General features: G+C 41.3%; 2 protein-coding genes across 4 annotated transcripts in view; one reads left to right on the top strand and one right to left on the bottom strand.

Annotated features, from left to right (window-relative positions):
• Nucleotides 1–5314, bottom strand: part of TUT4 (terminal uridylyl transferase 4) — a 43734-nt gene extending 38420 nt beyond the window's left edge. For all 3 annotated transcript variants that reach the window (XM_084291345.1, XM_084291346.1, XM_084291347.1), the window contains exon 1: nucleotides 5199–5314. The gene's annotated coding sequence lies outside the window, so the exon portion shown is untranslated. The remainder of the gene's footprint in view (nucleotides 1–5198) is intronic.
• Nucleotides 5315–8858: 3544 nt separating this feature from the next.
• Nucleotides 8859–16979, top strand: GPX7 (glutathione peroxidase 7; the record flags this gene model as incomplete). Its single annotated transcript, XM_084290683.1, has 3 exons — nucleotides 8859–9065; nucleotides 15325–15586; nucleotides 16816–16979. The coding sequence occupies 3 exons, from the start codon at nucleotides 8859–8861 to the stop codon at nucleotides 16977–16979; spliced, it is 633 nt and encodes a 210-aa protein (XP_084146809.1).
• Nucleotides 16980–18319: the final 1340 nt, after the last annotated feature.

Here is an 18319-nt window from a genome sequence, read left to right as displayed (position 1 = left end):
TTTAGAAACCTGGATGGCACGTCTTATTCACAAGCTCAGGCCCATACCAATTGCCAGACCTGGAATGAAAACAGGATTTTCTCCCAGGCAGGTTGGCAACAAAAGCAGAGTTTTTCATCTGCAATGTGGGGAAGGATTCACTTGTTGAAATCATTTCAGCTTATTCCTCAATGTCCTGGTGTTACAGGGGATTCGGTTTCCCTTTTTTTTCTCTGAATGCACAGTGCCAGTTACTCCTCTGAAATCTAGCTCAGTTCTTGGCACTCTGAAGAAAAATCATCTGGCTGGAATACAGCAGCTCGAGGTCAGACAACACACCATCCGACCTCAAATTCTGGAAAACGATTAAATCTATACACACCTACAACAATCGATGTTTAAAATGTTTGAAATCGGCTTAGGTTTCTCCATCGTAAAATTAATTTCAGGCTCACAAAATGAAGGAGCGAGATTGTTTCACTTTCATTTCTGCCAGATTCTTTTGTTTCCTCGTTCCCTCAGACTACCATTAGAAAATCCTGCATTTGAATTGCAAAAATTCACGGTAACGCTTCCAAAACAAGACGAACAAAAAAACAACACAAAACCCATTTTCAGTAAGATACTTCGACCCATTTGCCCTGTTACTCCTTCATCCCAAGTTGTTCAACTGTATTTAATTCCTTTAAAAACCCCACATCTTGGGTCAGATTTTGCCACAGCCTTATCAAAGGTGAAGACCAAGCGAAACTGAGCTCTTGCATGCTGAGCTGTGACAGGAAGCTCTTTCGCAAAGCATTTCTGTTTTAATCATTTCCTTGTTAGATCTTTAAGGTCCCTTCCAACCCAGGCCATTCTTAGAAGCTGAACTAAAGATGCCTGGTTTCCTATCCTCTCATTTTTGTGCTTCCCTGTCACATCACGGTCCTTTGGGCAGGTGGAGATGTGCTGCAGCTCAGGGAACACCCATGCTGTCTGGTCCTTTGCTTCTCCCTAAGAGGAAATGCAAAGATCCCTCCTCTAGTGAGACATCATTTTTCCCAGAAAACATACAGGAACTCAGCAATTTTTTTTTTTGACATTATTTTAAGCCTGTTCTAAAATTCGGTCCCAACTGACTAAAACATCCAAAAACATCTCCGAGAGTGCAGAAGAGCAACTAAAGGGAAACTGAGCAGCCTCGTAAGTTTTGATTCCTCGGGAACAACTAGATTAAATATTAAGAGAGAAAGTACTATAAACACAACTGTTATCACCCTCCTTCTGTAAAGTATTCACTCCCTACAGATAGAGGGACCTGTCTTTTTATCCGAGTCCTGCTTTAATCTGTCCCATTAGACCGTCCCTTCAGCTCCAACCTCCCTGCCACCCAGCAGCAAGGGGGCTGATAAACCTCAGCCTCCCCAGGCAGATTTCCAATACAGCCCAGCTGAACCTCCAAACAAAATAAAATGAAATTCAACAAACAAAGGCAACAGCCAGAAACAAAAGGGAAGGCTTTCTTGTGCGCTCTGCTCATGTTGCATCCCAGGTAATGTCTCCTTCTCCACACAGCCCTATCTGCTCAGGGGAGAGGGAGAGCCTCTTTTCGGGACTGGTTATAGCCTCAGGCCCCTTTTTGCATCTGAGAACTTACACAAGCTTCAATTCAAGCTTCTCCCTTGTCCTGTGCCAATTGCTTAAAAAAATATGTTTATGTTTGCTTTATGATAAGCTACCCGTAACTTAGCACAAACTGTTATCAGTCCCTGGTGTTTTTCCAAACTACTTAAAACTAAAACTATCAGAGATTACTGGCCACTAAAGCGCCTCAGGCTCCACCAGCAGTAAACCCATAGGTATTCTTAGTAACAAGCATGTAAGTGCTATACCGTGTCTCACCTTCCTGTTTCTAGAAGCGACAGGATTTAAGCTAATAAGTATAATACTTTGAAAATCTATCGAGAAGGAAGCCAGTGCCACGCACGTAAAATTAAACACACAAAAAAAAAAAAAAAAGAAAAAAAAAAACAAACAGGGACACAGCAAGCCAGCACTCTGGCCCTAGCAAAGACACATAATCAAGTAGGAAGCTGTGATGTTAAACATGAGTGTGGAGGATTAAAAACTTCTAAGAAGGATTCATTAGATAAACAACTTCGGATATAAAACTGTAATGAGGTTGTATCTGAATTAGGCAAGAACCATTTGTAACCGAAGTAACAGGAAGGGCCTTGCTTTATGCAAAGCTTAGCATTAATTTATCTAGGTATAACTATCCCACAATTAAGCCCTTAAACAAGCAGATATGCACGACAGGAAATCCATACAGAATGTGCTTGATACAGGTTAGCTCCTATTTGCATTGACAGCCGTTGTGTTTCCTACAAGCTGGTCGGACTGACTGGGAAGGCATAAAAGAGGTGTGTCACCGACCAGCAAATGCCAAGGACTAATTTCTGAACCTACCACTGCTGACAAATCCCACTCTAAACAGAGGAAAGCCACCCTCCCTCCGTCCCACCAGCTGTGTAACTACTTTACTGCGTCTTCCCTTCCCTCTGTATTTCATATAAAGATACCTAATGCCTCATTGAGCTTTGGGTCTGACCCCAATTTTACTGTACTAGTCGTTTAAACTTTTGAAAAACACCATAGTTTCGCAATCGGCTTAAGCACTGCAGCCAAAAACAGGGGTACCACCTGCCTCAAATGTTGCTCTGTGTTGCAAGGTACATGCTGTAACCAGATCAGGAAACTGATCCAAGTTAGCTCTAACTTTTAAGAACAAACACAACATTTGTACCAATACAGGGTAGGAGGCTGGAGAAGAAAAGAAGAAAAAAAAAAAAAAAGGAAAAAGGAAAAAAAAACACAATACAGCACTACATAAGCATAAGGTCTTTGAGAGGCTAACATAGCTTCTGGAGGCCTGAACTGATCATGAAGCTGGCTTAAATAGCAGCTACATATTTAAACTCTATGTATCCATCTTGTTCTTAAACTGCTGTTTCTACTTGCTGTTTGTGCTCAATAAAAATACAACAGCGTGTATTTTTGGCATAGAACTTTATCTGGATCTTGTATTAACAGTGATCCTTCCACCCAAACCCTAATCCTTTAGGAGGCCATCCTTTGCACTGCTTTGTACCAGCTGCAAACTAGTTCACAAACCACAGCCAAAGCAAACGGATCTGTCACCACCAGCATCCTTACGCCGGCTTTACTAGGATCCAGCACTTTCACTTCTGAAAGAAATATGCTGGAAATTGTTACTTTTGAAAAGTTGTCAAAAATACACTCATATAGTTGGCACATGGATTGATTCACAACCGTTCGTACCACTAAACTGATTCCAGACTCCCAAGTCATGTTTTGCCGACACCAAAAACTGAAATCTGAAAGTTACTTCTTGTTGGCAAAATTTCTTTCACACAGCAGCAGAAATAAAAATTAAGTAATCTAGTAACATGTGATGCATTGTTTTTTTTCCAAAGATTTACTAAAACATCAGAACAAAGGGTACAGTGCAGGTACATATACATCTGTGTATGCAGCACTGTTCAAAAGCAAAAATGAGATTTGTATGCATTGTTACTAAACTCAGGCAATGTATTTTCAGTACTTCTGTGTTAAAAGAGTTACTGATCTATCACTTACGTACAATTAAACAACTTGTGATTATTATTGTATGCTGTTTGATAATGCGCCAAAAGCATCAGAAACGTTGACTTCCCCTGGATGGCTTCCATGCTGCAAATTAATCCAATAAGCAAAACGCAAGATCTGTCCTTCCATGAAAAAAATAAATACTCCATACCAATATTGCGTTACCTCATCAAGATGGGGACAATAATTAAAGTTGATCTAGTAAAAACACTTCATAAAATGTAAAAGCAAGCACAACTAGAAAGCAGGATATACTCTCAGCTGGGCAAAATTTTGAACTACCTACCAATACGAATATACAAACCAAAACCACGACAGGCAGATCGACAAGAAATTTAAGAAGAGCTCCCAAGGGATATCTTGCTTTCAAGTAGGGCACAGGGAAATCCTTCTCCCCTTTGTCCCTGCAGCAACAATTCCCTTCAGAGGAAGAACCAGGCAAATACCCTCTGTACGGTGCAGGTGCCCCGTGGCACCTGGCAGTTTCTGTTCCTGTGCTAGGTGGGAAGGAGACAAAGTCCCTGCTGTTGTCTGTGCAAGGACAGAACACAGAAAGAACTTTCTGATCCCTCTCTATGTATCCTCTGTGATCATATCCCAACACGTATGCTCTGGGAAACTGCAATTTCATCCTAAGAATAATTTTATGAAGCGATTATCACTAAGGTCAGGTAGAAAAAAGCTCGCTACATAACTAATGGTTGAAAAGGAGACCTCTCACTCCTAATATAGCTTCTTCTGTCAGGTACTGTAATTAAGTCATATTTCCACCTCTGGGTTACTTTTCTTGTCTCGGAAATAATTATGTCATAACTACCCGGGGTCAGACTATCCAAAAGCACCTACCCGAGCCGGGAACATAAGTCAAACAAAAACATCATGTATCCTCTATTTCCAAGCAGATGCAATGACCCTCAAAGGCAGGGCAAGGCATTCACGAAGCAAAGTGACGTGGAGGTGGCGTGAAAAACAAAAAGAATTAATGGATCCCCGCGCAGATAAAACTATTGTTTCGCATACCAGTCCCTCCCTAATACCTCAGCCTGAACCTGATCACATTGTTCCTCTGCGCCCTCACCGCTCATCCCCGTCGCTATTCCCAGGAACAACCTGAGCAGCAAGAAGGCCTCGGGGGCTGTGACACATGGAGCCAACTGGCACATCTGAGGGAGCCGGAGCCCCGCACCCGAGACGAGCCCACAAAGGAGCCACAGCCCAACGGGGGGACGCGCTGCGGGCACCCCACGACCCCCCACAACCCCGAACCTCTCCCCTGGGCGAGCAAAAGGGGCCACGGCCGGGCTGGACGGGGGCCCGGCGGGCGAGGCTGGCCCGGGACCCCCCCTCGCAGCCTCTCAGCGCCCGGCCCCAGGGCTGCGAGGCTCCGGCGGGCGGCGGGGCCGGGGCCGTGCGGGCTGAGGCCGGGGGCTCCGCGGGCACCGAGCCCCCCGAGCCCGCCTCGCCCCGCCGCGCACGGGGGGGAGAGAGGGGAAAGGGGAGAGGGCAGAGCGCGCCCAGCCGCCCTCACCCCGTCGGGGGGAGCCCCCTCCCGGCCCCCCGGGGCCCGGTACCTGGCTGCGGCCCTAAGGGTGCCGGGGCTGCGCCCCCCCCATGCCCGGCTCCGGCTGCTGGAGGCCCCGACGGCAGCGGCTCAGTCCGGCCCGGCCGCCATGTCAGCCGCGCCGCGCGCTGCATTGTGGGGCAGGGCGGGAGGGAGAGCCCCGGGGGCGGGCGGCTCGCCCCGGCCCGGCTCCCCTTAGCCCGTCCCGGCTCCCCTTGGCCCGGCTGGGCTCTCTTTGTCCCGGCTCGGCTCGCTTCAGCCTCCCTCAGCCCGTCGGGTCTTCCCCGGGGCTCCCTCGGTTTGGGGGAGCGCCCCCCTTGCCGCCTTCCCCCCGCCTTCCCGCGGTGCTGCAGCAGGGGGCTGAGGGAATCAGCTGCTCCATTTTTTCCCCTCATTTTTCCCCCCTTTTTTTTTTTCACAAGCCGTGAGGGAATGCCCGCCCCCCCCCCCCCCATGCCCCGTAGAGCCGGCTTCTGGCTTGTTCATCCGCTGTGGTGGCTCCTTGAGGGTCTGCCCCCCACCACAGCCCGAGCCTGGGGGGTTTTCTTGCCCCTTCGCCTGCTCTGCATGCTGCAGGAGGGCTGGTGTGCTCCACACAAAGCAGCCTGTGGTAAACAAGCTGCAGGACACCCTGAACCTACCAGGGCCCTTCCCTAACACGGGACACACTGAGGGAAACGCTCCCTGACCTTGGCTGCGAAGCTGGCCCCAGCTGCAGCTAGGGACAGCGGCTTGGCCAGCGTGTCTGCTGGCACTCGCGCAGGTCTCAGGGGAGAAGAGCTGGCGTGCCCAGCTCTTGGCAGTGCTGGGGGGTGACCTAAAGAAATTGGCAAGTGTTTACGTAAGGCAAATCTCTCAGTGATGCAGTACAGCACTACCCCTTCTTGGCAGGGAAATGTCATGTTGCTGGCACCTCCTAGCCCAGGGTAAGGAGGCCTGTCCAGAAAAACAAGGGGCATAAAAGATTGCTGTTGAGCTACTGAAGAGATTGAAAGGAAGTTACTCAAAACAATGTGAATAACAGTGCTGGAAACACTACCTCAGGGAGTCTGTGTAGGTAAAAGTTGCAAAATCTGTAATAGTGGATGCTGCAAATGCTGGTGGAATAAACCTTTGAAATGTATTGTCAGTTCAGTGCAATCCTCAGAGCTAATCTGCTTTCTCATGGTTCACTTGAAGTTCAAGTTTTACAAAACGAGGAATGGGTACCTCAGGGTATTGCTAATGGGAAGTTGCGCAGAGCTTTTGCCTTTAGAAACATGGGCCTAATCCTGTCAAAATCAGCAGCGACAAAAATTGAAGTGCTTCAGTGCTGTTTGGTGATCAGCTGAGGTTAGCTGGGTGGTGGTTTCAATCCAGTCCTATTTGACAAATATTTTTATTAGGTTTAGTAGGCCAAAGAGTAAATTGCAAAAGTAACTAAATTATACTTGCCACTGGATATTGTCATCCTAGATCGATATTTAGACATGCTACTGAGCAAACAGACACCAGTTTGTTAGCTTGAATGGCATTTTTCCTGCAAGCTGAAATTTATTAGAATGTATCAGATTCTTTCAACAATTTAGTTCAAACTGTTGGATAGACTTTAATTGAACATGTTAGAGCATTTTGGCTCTGAAAACTTGAACCGCCAGAAAACCAATGGTCGTTGACATAGTTGCTGTGTTTTTTCAGAAACAATTCTGCTTTCTTTGCTGATGTTGAATGTTTTATTGCAGGGAGTAGTATAGAAACATGGCAGTAAAAGAGGAAGCTGAATTCCACTGCCAGCTGGCCATTATTTAAAGAATTCCTAATTCAGTGACAGTGATCAAAAGCATTCAGATTCTGGGCTGAGTTTGTAGGAGGAAAATGTAATTCTAAAAGCAAGTGAGTTTTGTCTAGGAATCAGAGACAATAAACATGAAACTGTTGGAAGCAGAATTTATGAAGTCCCTATCCAGAGCAAAACCTCGCTTGTCTCATGTTGCAGAGTGATGCCTTATTTGTAGCTCCATACCAAAACTACTATATCATTATACCTAAAAATAATGCAGAAGTGTATTGTAGATTTATTTTTAATTTTCTGGCAAAAAAAAAAAAAAAGAAAAAAAAGAAAAAAAAAGATAAGCAAGTTACATTATTTTAATTGTTGGACTAATTTGATTATTTTTAGAATTCACTTGTATTTATTTATTTAAAAGTACGGAGTATATAAAAGCCCCATTCTCTATCTCCAGATGTGTGTTAAGAAACTCTTTAAAGCTTCTTAGATGTTTTATTTATAAAGTGAAGAAATCATACTTAGTTCTTGGTCAATATTACAGGCAGAAAAGTATACAGGAAATGGCATTTACCTGTGGAGATGAGAACTTCAGCTTCTTAGCACTGGGTATCTTCCCCATAGGCAGCACGGTAGAAGATTTTTCATCCATGTAGAATATTGCATGATTTCTTGATGTTAGATGTCTACCGAAGCTGAAATACATAAAAACATGCTCAATCTGAAATATTGAAAACCTGTCGTTTAATGTTTGAACTAGTTACACATGGCTTCTGCACTTTCAGTAATGCCACTTATGCTTGAATTACCTAACCAAATTTAATCAAGCTGCCAACAATCTACCAGAACTTCCAGTTAAAAAAGAAAAATCACACAGTAAGATTAAGAAATAAAACTTGCTCTTCAAAAGATGGATTTCCAATATGCCTTGGATATGCTACTTAATTGTTTTCTGTAAATCTCTGCATTTTGCTCTTCTTTGCCAAGAAGTATCAGTCAGAGGCATGGACGGCCAGTTTCTTAGTCCAAGAAAAAAAAAATAATCAATGACCATCAAATGCTTTCTATTGTTGTTATCTTGTACATACAAATCCTTTTCTTCCTGCAGGCACAGTAGCAAATGATAGAAATGGCTGGTTTTTCATGCAGACAACCCAAGGAGGGCATTAGTGCACTGATCCTGAGGCAGTGGCATGGCTCTGAAAACTGAAAGCTTTGGTACCAAATTTAGTTCCCAATGCTTAATGCTTCTTTCTCACGTGAAACCTCCTTGGTAATGTGCTTTCTCCTAGATCACCCTGTCACTTGTCACAAACCAAGTGCTCACAGAGGAGAAGTTCCTGAAGGCCTGACAAACAGTGCTCCATTGCACGTGATATTGTGCGTGGCATGTCTGTAATTCTCAGTTTTTGCCGACTGTATGCTGGGACTCTTGCTCTGAGCACTCGCAGCTGTAACCATTAGCAACCAAGCCACCGGTATCCTTTGACATTACATCATAGTTACTAGATGCTATAGTCAGGATACTAAAAAAAAAAAAGTAATGCACTTGCAGCTCCATCAAAAATCATAAACCTCTATCCCTTATTTCCCTAGGACATGGTTAAAGCCAGCCTCTGGATCTGGCATCCCACAGACACAGCGTTGCTATTCTCAAGCAGAAAGAAGTAGGTGTTGTACCCATAAACGGCCTCCCTTAACACACCACTACCACAATGAAACACTCTGGTTTAGCCTATTTGAATCCTCCATAAATACATGCCCCTGAGGTTTTGCATGTTAACACAGCTTCTACTAAACCTCTGCAGGAGCCAGACTGTTGCAAAAGCTCCGTTTGCAGCAGTCCCTTCTTTCCGGCAGGGTTTTGCTATTGTGGCAAGTGTCTCTGCAGCGCGGTCGTGCAGCATGCTAGATCCTGAGGGCAGTGTGGAGCACAAGCCGTCCTCTTCCTTCCCCAAAGTTTTTCTCATCCCTCTAGCCATGCTCCTTGCAATTGCAGCACTCCTGCTCTTAGCATTTTCCGCTACGCAGCAGAAAGAGACTGATTTTTACACTTTCAAAGTTGTAAACATCAGGGGCAAGCTAGTCTCTCTGGAGAAGTACAGGGGCTCGGTAAGTCTGCACGGCGGTGGGCAGCTCTGGGGCGCTAGCAGCCAGTCCTTGCATGTCTGCGGAAACCAAGTGCGGGAGAAGAGATTGTTCATTATTAACTCGGTGCATGCATGCAGATAGATCTGTATTTACGACTCTTCTTTAACTGATCTGGAGTGTTGCCTGTAAGCTTGCTTTGATAGCGCTCCGTAGGTCTTTGCACTGTAAATAAAACGTTTGCAAGTCTAACCCCTGTGTGTGGCGAGTCTTTTCCTTCTGCAGGCTGCTCCCTGTATACGTGGCAGGCAAGGAATGCCTCTGTGCCTGTCCTTCGTGCAGCAAGATGAATTGCACTGGATTGCAGCTATTAAACTAGAAGCACAGGAAGTTTGCACCTTTGTACAGCTTACTTTTGGAGTTTTTTTCTGCCTTTTTACTGCATGACTTTCAGTAGATTATTTTTCCCTGAATTCCATCTCTTTTTGAAGTTCTGCGTTTACAAAGGGATTTAACCAGTGGTTAGTGGACTTAACACATTTTGCCATCATTAGTAAAAAAAAAAAAAGTGATAAAAAAGTGATTTATTGATAAAATAAGTATTTTAGTATTGGTGCACAGTAAAACTGTAGCAACATCCTCCTATTCCATTTGTTGATTTTAGAATGACAGAGAACAATATGAAGAAGGGCAAGAAGATGCACATTATTTTATGATGTCTTCTAAATTTCATTTATATATTACGTTAAGGAGTTCTAGGCAGAGCTTACCAGTTTAAAAACAATTGCCCTGAATGTAATTTGATTTTTTTTTTTTTTAGTGGTTTGACAATCTAAGAAAGATGCTTAGTCCCCGTGGAAGAGAGAAGAGGGAGGTTAGCCCAAGGAGGGGGACATAACACTATAAAGTTCTTGTAGCCAGGTTCACAAATTCCAGAAACTAAAAACATCAGCCTCCACACTTAGCAGTCAAGTGCCACATCTTAAGTGATACAGCCAGGTGCTCCAAGTGCTTAGCTGCTACCCAGAAGGGCAGGCGCCACTACTCACTTTCACCTTTAGCCTCAGCTTTGTGTTTTCACCATCCTTTTCACTCTCCTCGGGTACCTCACTGAGGTTATTGAGCTTACTGCTCCACAACGATGGGTCACAAGCATTTGCAGGAAGATGAGAGAAGGCCCATGGGATAGGTACATTTTCCTGAGCTAAGCAGAAAGGGGAATACTCGTGGATTTGAATCAAATGAGAGCCTCTTATCTGGTCAAAGTCCTCTTCCTCCTCTGGCATTTGCAATTTAGTTAGTGGATAGGGCAGAATTGGTCTAATGCACACCTAAATACCTATACTGAAAAAAAAAAAAAATCTAATGTGAAGCAATATTTGCCCCCCCACCCCCTTTAAGGAGTTCCTTCCAAAGGCTCTGTCAATAAAACCTGTCAGTGTGGTGTGTTTTGTCTGCAGGTCATCTGCAAATCTGTCTGAATAAGCAAATACCACCTGCAGTTTTACTTTAGGGCCAGAATCCACATGGAGAGGAGTAAAAGGGAAACTCAGAGGAATTTCTTCCAGCCACTCCACAGAGATCTGTGGGTGTTTACCCGCTCCCTAACAAGCTGCAGAGCCTGCTGTTGTGTCTCATAACAGATTAGAGGTGTGCATCTGCATCTCCACTGGCACTGACAGCAGCCTGTCCTTGATGGGTGACTGGTTTCATAAGGGAGAGCTCTAGAGCCATACCTTGGCAAAGGTAACGCCATCCTCCTTGGTCTCTGCTAGGCTATATGGAATAGTTCATTTCAAAAAAGGGATGACCAGCTTCTGTATGGAACAAAGAGATTTGCATTCAGAGAGCCTATCAACGTTCAGTCCAGCTGCTGTTTGAGAATGCACATCAGAATTTGTAGCTAATTTAGAACAGTAAAACACCCCCTTTCTGTCATTACACTGTCAGAGCTCATTATTAAGGTAAACAAAGGTTAATTAAAGCTCCCATTTATTTCTTAAAATAAACTTGCTTCAATCTGTGGTTAGATAGATAATGCTAAGATGTAGGCTTATCACACTATTTTAAAACAATTAAAAGAATGCAAATAATATATAAGTACTATGTACGTGCTGCTGATGTTTTAAAGAAAGTGAGTCACTAGTTAGCCCTGGAACAATAGTCTGCTAATTGCTAAACCAGATTTAACAGCCTTAAGCTTTCTAGCAGATGTAGCGAAAGTATTTTCTTCAACTCTGTCACTCAACTGATTTAGTTGAATAGTTATTTGTTTTGTAGTCAAGAAACTAACTGGGATTTGAAAAACTCAGAAAATTTCCAGAGTAGAGAAGAAAAAAAATTGCTAATTCTAAAAACACAAGAGCCATGCTGAGTAGAACCAGTAAGTGCAATTCATGGCTTGCAGGATCTTTCTTCAATAACTCATTATTGATACAAATTAGCACATACTCAGATCACAGAGGTAAAATTTTCTTACCCAGAAGAAAAGTGAGGCTGACTGATATTAATTCAATTTCCAGTCAAGTGCATTTTGATATAAATTACGAGTACCACAACTTATGTAGTAAATAAGAAATGTACTACGTACAATTCATAAATAATAAACATTTTTAAAACACAACTTTTTTTTTTTTTTTCCTGAAGTAAATATGCACAAACATAACTTGGCCTCCACTTTAACAAAATTATCAAAGGAGTTGAGGGAGAACTCTCTTTTTATGAAGGCATAAGAAATTACGTTTACCAGAATTCTAAAAGTTTGGTACAGGCTACAAAATAGGTATGATACTACATCTCCCTGAAAGCAGAGAAAGGGAGGACCATTATAATTAGTAAAATAGAATTTTAAAAATACCACAAGTGCCATAGATCAAAAAGCTGTCTGTTTTGCTCTGTTACACCAGAAGGCCATCCTCCTATACTTTATCCAGGCTATCAGAGTGATGTTGACTCACCTGCCTTAAACATGACGGGTAGTGATGAGTCATTAGAAAAGAATTAAAAGAGTTCAGATAATATTCATCTTACTAGAACACCTACCTAAATCAAGAAAGCCCCTATTTTATTTTATGACCTCTCTCAGATGTGCTCTAAGTAAGCAGCAGTCTTTCCAAAAATAGGGTTTACCTGGGAGCCAGAACTCCCAGTTGTCAACTGTTCCCTGCTTTGTTTATACCCATCTGCATATAATAGTACCTGCCTGCCTACCACAGCTGAGTACAATGTACCGAGGCATAATTAAGCACACTAGAGCAGTGCCTTGGGAATCCTGAAGCAAAGGTACTATAATAATGTAAAGCATTAGGCATTTTAACAATGTAAAGTATTGTTTTACTATTGAAAGTAATGGGAGGCACTTTGCATCATAGCTCTCTGCAGGCAGGGAATGTAGTATCACTGAATGTGTGTAAATACAGGATATAGATACTTAATTACTGTACAGACTATTGCTATTTTTGTCCCTAAAGTTAACAATTCTGAGTTGGTGTAATGTGACCCTCGCAGTTTCTCCTCCCGTCAGCCAGAAGGGGCCAATTAAGAAACTCCTGGTCTAAAATCCCGAGTATCTACTGTCTCTGCTGAAAGATCCACAAAGGATTACCTGAAGCTTATAGCAGATTCTTAAATCTCTGTGGATTTCCTCAAGGTGATACACTGTAAACGTTAAGTAAACCAAGAACTGCATTTGCAATGTTAACTAAATGAGTTCAGTACTAGAATGAATGGGTTTTCTAAGGAAAGGGAAGGAAAGGATAGGGTTAAAAGATAAGACAACCGTTTATGCAGAATTCAGCTTAAATTAAATCGTTTTTGAAAGGTCCAGGGTGAATTGTTGGTGCTGCACACTAGGTGGTGTGCTTGGCTTGCACTCTCTGAGTCTAAGGTGTGAGAGAAGTCAGTCAGGAGGAGTACTGAGCTTAATTTCAACCATTAATAGTTGTAAGGAGTCGAAGTACAGTCTCTTAATGAGAACAAAAAGAGTAACTGTTGTTAATTAAAATTAAATACAAATCACCACATTTTATCGCTTGTGGTACCAGATAGAAACACTTAAAAGATAACTTGGAAAAAGTTTTTAGCAATCATTCTATTCAGTACATATATTTTATATGAAATGCTGACCGTCAGCAACAGAAATGCATTGTAAAATCACTACCTCTTTAAAAAAAACAAAGAAAAAGAAAAGAACAAAAACAAGTTATACGGCATATATTTAAACTTTCAAATAGAGCTTCTAAATGTAATCTGAATGAATGTGATGCTTTGAAGGTTAGCTAGATGGCTCCAGATAATACTTTATATGTGAGTCCACAGGGATTGCTTAGATTGCATTCTCTTGACACTACAGCGCAAAGAAGATTACAGCAATTTCTGCCTTGTAAGATTACCTGTCTTCCAGGGAAAACCAAAGTGCCACTCAGAAACCATTTTAAATACTGCCACATACTTATACAATGCGCTAAATACACAAAGTGCTAATGTTTTGCATAAGAAATTATAAACACTGGCTTCTCCTTACCTTTTTTCTTTACTGCTTCCTACCCCCTCAGGTATATCACCCTATTATCCCTGCCTTACCCAGGTTATGAGCTTTTATATGCCACTGGGGGTTTTGGCCTTAAAAGTGCTATATACAATTACTCATTTGTTTTTCATATATTACATAATTTATGTTGATGTACTCCATTGATATTTCATATATTTTATATAAAAAACAGATGCATAGGAACATGGAACAATAGTAATATTCGAATCCTAAGTTTAAATTGAGCAAAGCCAATAGTCACAGACATGAGTACGAGGACTGGAGTTGGATTTTTTTTACTTCTTTTCTTGCCCTGCAGCTACTTCTTGTGTAACTCTGATCAGGTCAATTAACGTGTCCAAGCTTCAGGCTTTCCTGAAAGCCTGCTGCACTGGGCTCTCCAGCACTGCTGACTCCCACTGACACCAAATTGAATTCAAAGTTTTTTTTCAATTTAAGAATGAAGAAGCAACTGCTGGGCTGATGTATAATCTGTAGAAACCCACTGAATACGCTGTAAACCAGGTAGAAATTTGGTTCCCAAATCATAATGGTTCTTCTGCACTATGCCTGATATTCATCTTCTGGGTGCATAAAAATATTGGCTTACTGCTCTTACAGAATGGTTTGAAAAAAGAACAGCATGTAGTTATATGTAAAAGAAATCTCACTATAAACGGTGTAATGCTATTTTTATTAATAAATTCATATCGTATCTAAAAGGTCTACAACATTCAGCTTGAATCCACTCTCAAGAAAACTTTAGTGTGGGCTCAATTTATGTAGAATGAGTTGTAAATTTAAAAATACATAACGATAATAAAACCTGTAAGTCTAAAAACAAATTCTAGGAGTTAAAGGATAAAATATCTCAAAAACATCGGGAAGCTCTTCATGGCCTTGAGAAACTGTGTAAAATGCATCAGCTCAGGGTTAGATCACTTAATTTCCTCAACAAATTCTTGGCACATTCTGTTCTACCATGTACTCCTTACATGTGTGTCTATTTCCACACAATGCTTGTCTGTGTTTGGCATTTTCCTCTCTGCCTCATCTGTGCAGGCAGATAAGTGCCTGATGGCATTGTCTGACTGACATGATGCACACATCATCAAAGATGGTCATCTACAGGATTAACTCTTGCAAAGGAGAGTGGGTACATTCTTCACCACTCAGAATCTGTAACTGAGGCAATAAACCTTAATGCAAAATATGTTGCCATTTCATCACAAATGAGTAGACTTATTCTAGACAGGGTGTGAAATTTTACAGTCCATATGGCATAGACCAACCTAAAATCCTCTAATTGCTGCTATTAACTTCCAGGTCAAGATATCTATGCTGGCAATGATAAATGGATCAACCAGTTCTGTATGAGTAATAAATTCTTCACAAGGGAAGATGCTGCACAACAGATGCTGTACAACAGAGAAATGGACAGTCAAAACAAACAAACACTAATTTGAATTATTTTTTTCATGCAGCTCAGAGTACCTCAGTCAGATGGTCATTTCTTAAATATGCCTAGAAACTATCCAAAAGGCAGAACAGAGACATGCAAGTTCTCTGTAAACTGGGAGTTTAAGTTTCTTGATTATTTTCATGGCTACCTATTGGCAATTCAATGTAGTTTCAAATATGAGTGTTCAGTCCCAGTTCTGCAGACATTCTTATTTTCTGAAAATAATCTGCATCCCAGCCTACCTGTTGGAAAACTGACACATGCAGCACATTTCTTTTTCTCTTGTTCTTCAGGTGTCCTTAGTTGTCAACGTTGCAAGTGAATGTGGTTTTACAGACAGCCACTACAAGGCCTTGCAACAGTTACAGAAAGACCTTGGTCCCTATCATTTCAACGTGCTGGCGTTCCCATGCAATCAGTTTGGGCAGCAAGAACCAGACACTAATAAAGAAATTGAGAGCTTTGCACGAAAGACTTATGGTGCCACCTTTCCTATGTTCAGCAAAATCGCAGTCAGTGGAGCTGGTGCAATTCCTGCCTTCAAGTACTTAATTGGTGAGTAATCTGGGCTACTGGAGGGTTGTTTCCCCAGCACAGAATTCCTCTGACATAGGACACCATCTCATCAAAAAAGGTTACCTATAACTGTGTTCACGGAATTACAGTTCATAAGTGTCAGGAGAGCTCAAAAGTCATCCGGTCCATCCTCCTGCACAAGGCAGGATTTCTGTCTATGCATCCATGACAGATTTGTTTAGCCTTTTAAATAGATCTCAAGAGATAAAGACCCTACAATAACAAACACCTTGTAAGGCTAGTCTAATAAACTTCTACGTGGAATACAGGTCTTGAAATATTCTCCTGTATGCATACAACCCCTTATCTTAATTTTTCCACTTTGTAATCTAGTAAATGTGTCTCCTCTGACACAACTGCTGCAGGTTGGATTTATGAGAGTCATGTGAAGAGCTGAGGATAAGTGGAAGAAAAGCGTCTGTATAATTTACTTCTTCAATCAAAAGGCGAAACCAAGCACTAAGAGATGACCTTGAATACTCCCTTCCTCATTCCTTACCAAACATTGAAAGAGCCTTACTGCACAGTTCTTCCAGCTCTAATCTGCATTATAGCTAGCACTGAGACCTGAAGAGGTTTTGCTGGTTCTCAGCAGACAGCTAACAAAATACACTGTAAAACAAAATATTCTCAAGGATCTACTTTTCAGGCACTGAATGGATGCTCTAAATGCCATTTAAATGCCAAACTAAAATAACAACCTTTATCCAATGTGAATGGAGTATCTTCCAGGAATGATATATAGTAAAGACCAATATGACATGGCATTACATGAGCTGTACTCTGCAAGAACCATACTGTTTCTTATTCTTGCCAGCACCACAATGTTTACCCATGTTCCACTGAATTTAGAGGTGTGCTGCTAGTATTATTTTTGGCTACCCAAAGTACTCCTCCCTCTAGGTGTCCATTGTAGATCTTTCTGCTAGCCAACACTGCCTTAATCCCCTTCATGTCCTTTCATTTCTGTTTTTTGTAGTGGGGTTGTCATTGCAGACACATCATGTGAAACTTGCGTTCCTTTTGTTTCCCTGTTAGTTTTCCATCATTTTCCAGGGCACTACTGTCTAGTTAAATCTCCATGTCAGAAAATTCATCTTAATATTCACTCTGAACTCCCTCTTAATTTTACATTCCTTCTTACTCTGAGATGGTAATCAATAGGCTAATGTTTTTTTGTTTGTTTCTTTGTTTTTTCTTCCCTGTAGATTCTACAGGAGAAGAACCAACCTGGAACTTCTGGAAATACCTGGTAGGCCCCAATGGGAAAGTTGTAAAGGCCTGGGACTCTACTGTCTCTGTTGAAGAAATAAGACCTTACGTTACAGAACTTGTAAGGAAAATCATCCTGAAGAAAAAAGATGAATTATGACTTTCAAAAATTCCAGCATGCTAATTACATCTTCATTAAAAATTAGGACTGGACTTTGACTTTTCACATTCCAAAAGTGGGAATACAGGGAAGGGAAAACACGACCAGTGAAATCTATATTCACTCTCCTCAGAATGTAGAAATCAACCAAAAGTAATTTAAATTTAAAAGTAATTTAAAATTATCTATCTGCAACTGAATTCTATTTTACCTTTCTGAGAAGGAAGACCTCATCGGCAATTGTTTCTTTCCCGACTCAAATTATTGATCATTGATAACACGACTGGAAGTCAGTTAAAGTATCTCGAGGAAAAAGGCTCGTAATAATAAGAATTTTCTGACTGGAATCTCAGTCACATCTACAATTCTGTTGTCATATTTTGATTGTGAACTGAATGAAAAAATAAAGAGTAAAAAGTGCATGATTGATTTAAGGCATGTATTAGGAAGAAGGCCAAATCAGATTCCTTCAAACCAGGCAGACTTACAAAAACATATGTTTTTCCAAAGTTTATGTTTTTCTTAAGTTTTGTATGTTTACCAAAGTCAAACACATTTAATTTCATCTGCCAGGAAAGTCAGTTGTTAAGGGCATGAGGAAAACACATCTATAAAACTTAATTGAAATAAATATGAAAACAAGCTCTTGAAAAAAAATCTCTAAAAGCTGCAAGGAAATGTTTGCATTTTTTTCATCCAGTAAAGATTCTTAGATGATATTTGAATAGCCATTTGAGCATCTATAGCATCAGAGCATGTAAGAAATGGCTATTGCTTTTTTTCTAGTAACTTTTTGGCTTAGAAGACTTACTCTTATCTCCTACAATTGATGTTAAGTTTATTTTTCAATTTATGATCCCATGTGATTTTTCTGCATGTGCAGATAAACATTAGAGAATCAACATTTTTCTGTGGAAATCGTTTTTCAAATGTCTGATTGTTGCATAATGTTACAGTATTTAATGTTATGTTAATGTTATAATTATTTAATGGTACCCTTTACAAATGTACGCTCAGACATCTGCTCAGACTTCAGACTGCAGCACTTCTTAGCTCATACTAAAATAATAACACTAATAATTACAGCTTCATTGTTCTTTGACAGAAGCTCTTTAAAAATCTTGTCAGCAAGAACTCTTTTTATCTCAGTAAAAACACAATATGCAGGTCCTCTACTTTTAACCCCAGGGAGAATCTAGCCCTGTCCAATGGCAGCATTATTGACAAGTGAAAGCTTTTTTGGTGCTTTGTAATGCTTTTTAAAGTAGCACAAACAATATTTATCCATATTGTTGTCAGGGCCCAGGTGCATAAATAACCCTTAATTGCTCTGACCACAG

The sequence above is a fragment of the Netta rufina genome (assembly GCF_964035555.1).
Source record: "Netta rufina genome assembly, chromosome: 8".
NCBI lineage: Eukaryota > Metazoa > Chordata > Aves > Anseriformes > Anatidae > Netta > Netta rufina.
The sequence above is the reverse complement of the archived record's forward strand: the minus strand, read 5'-3'. Positions and strand labels throughout refer to the sequence as shown.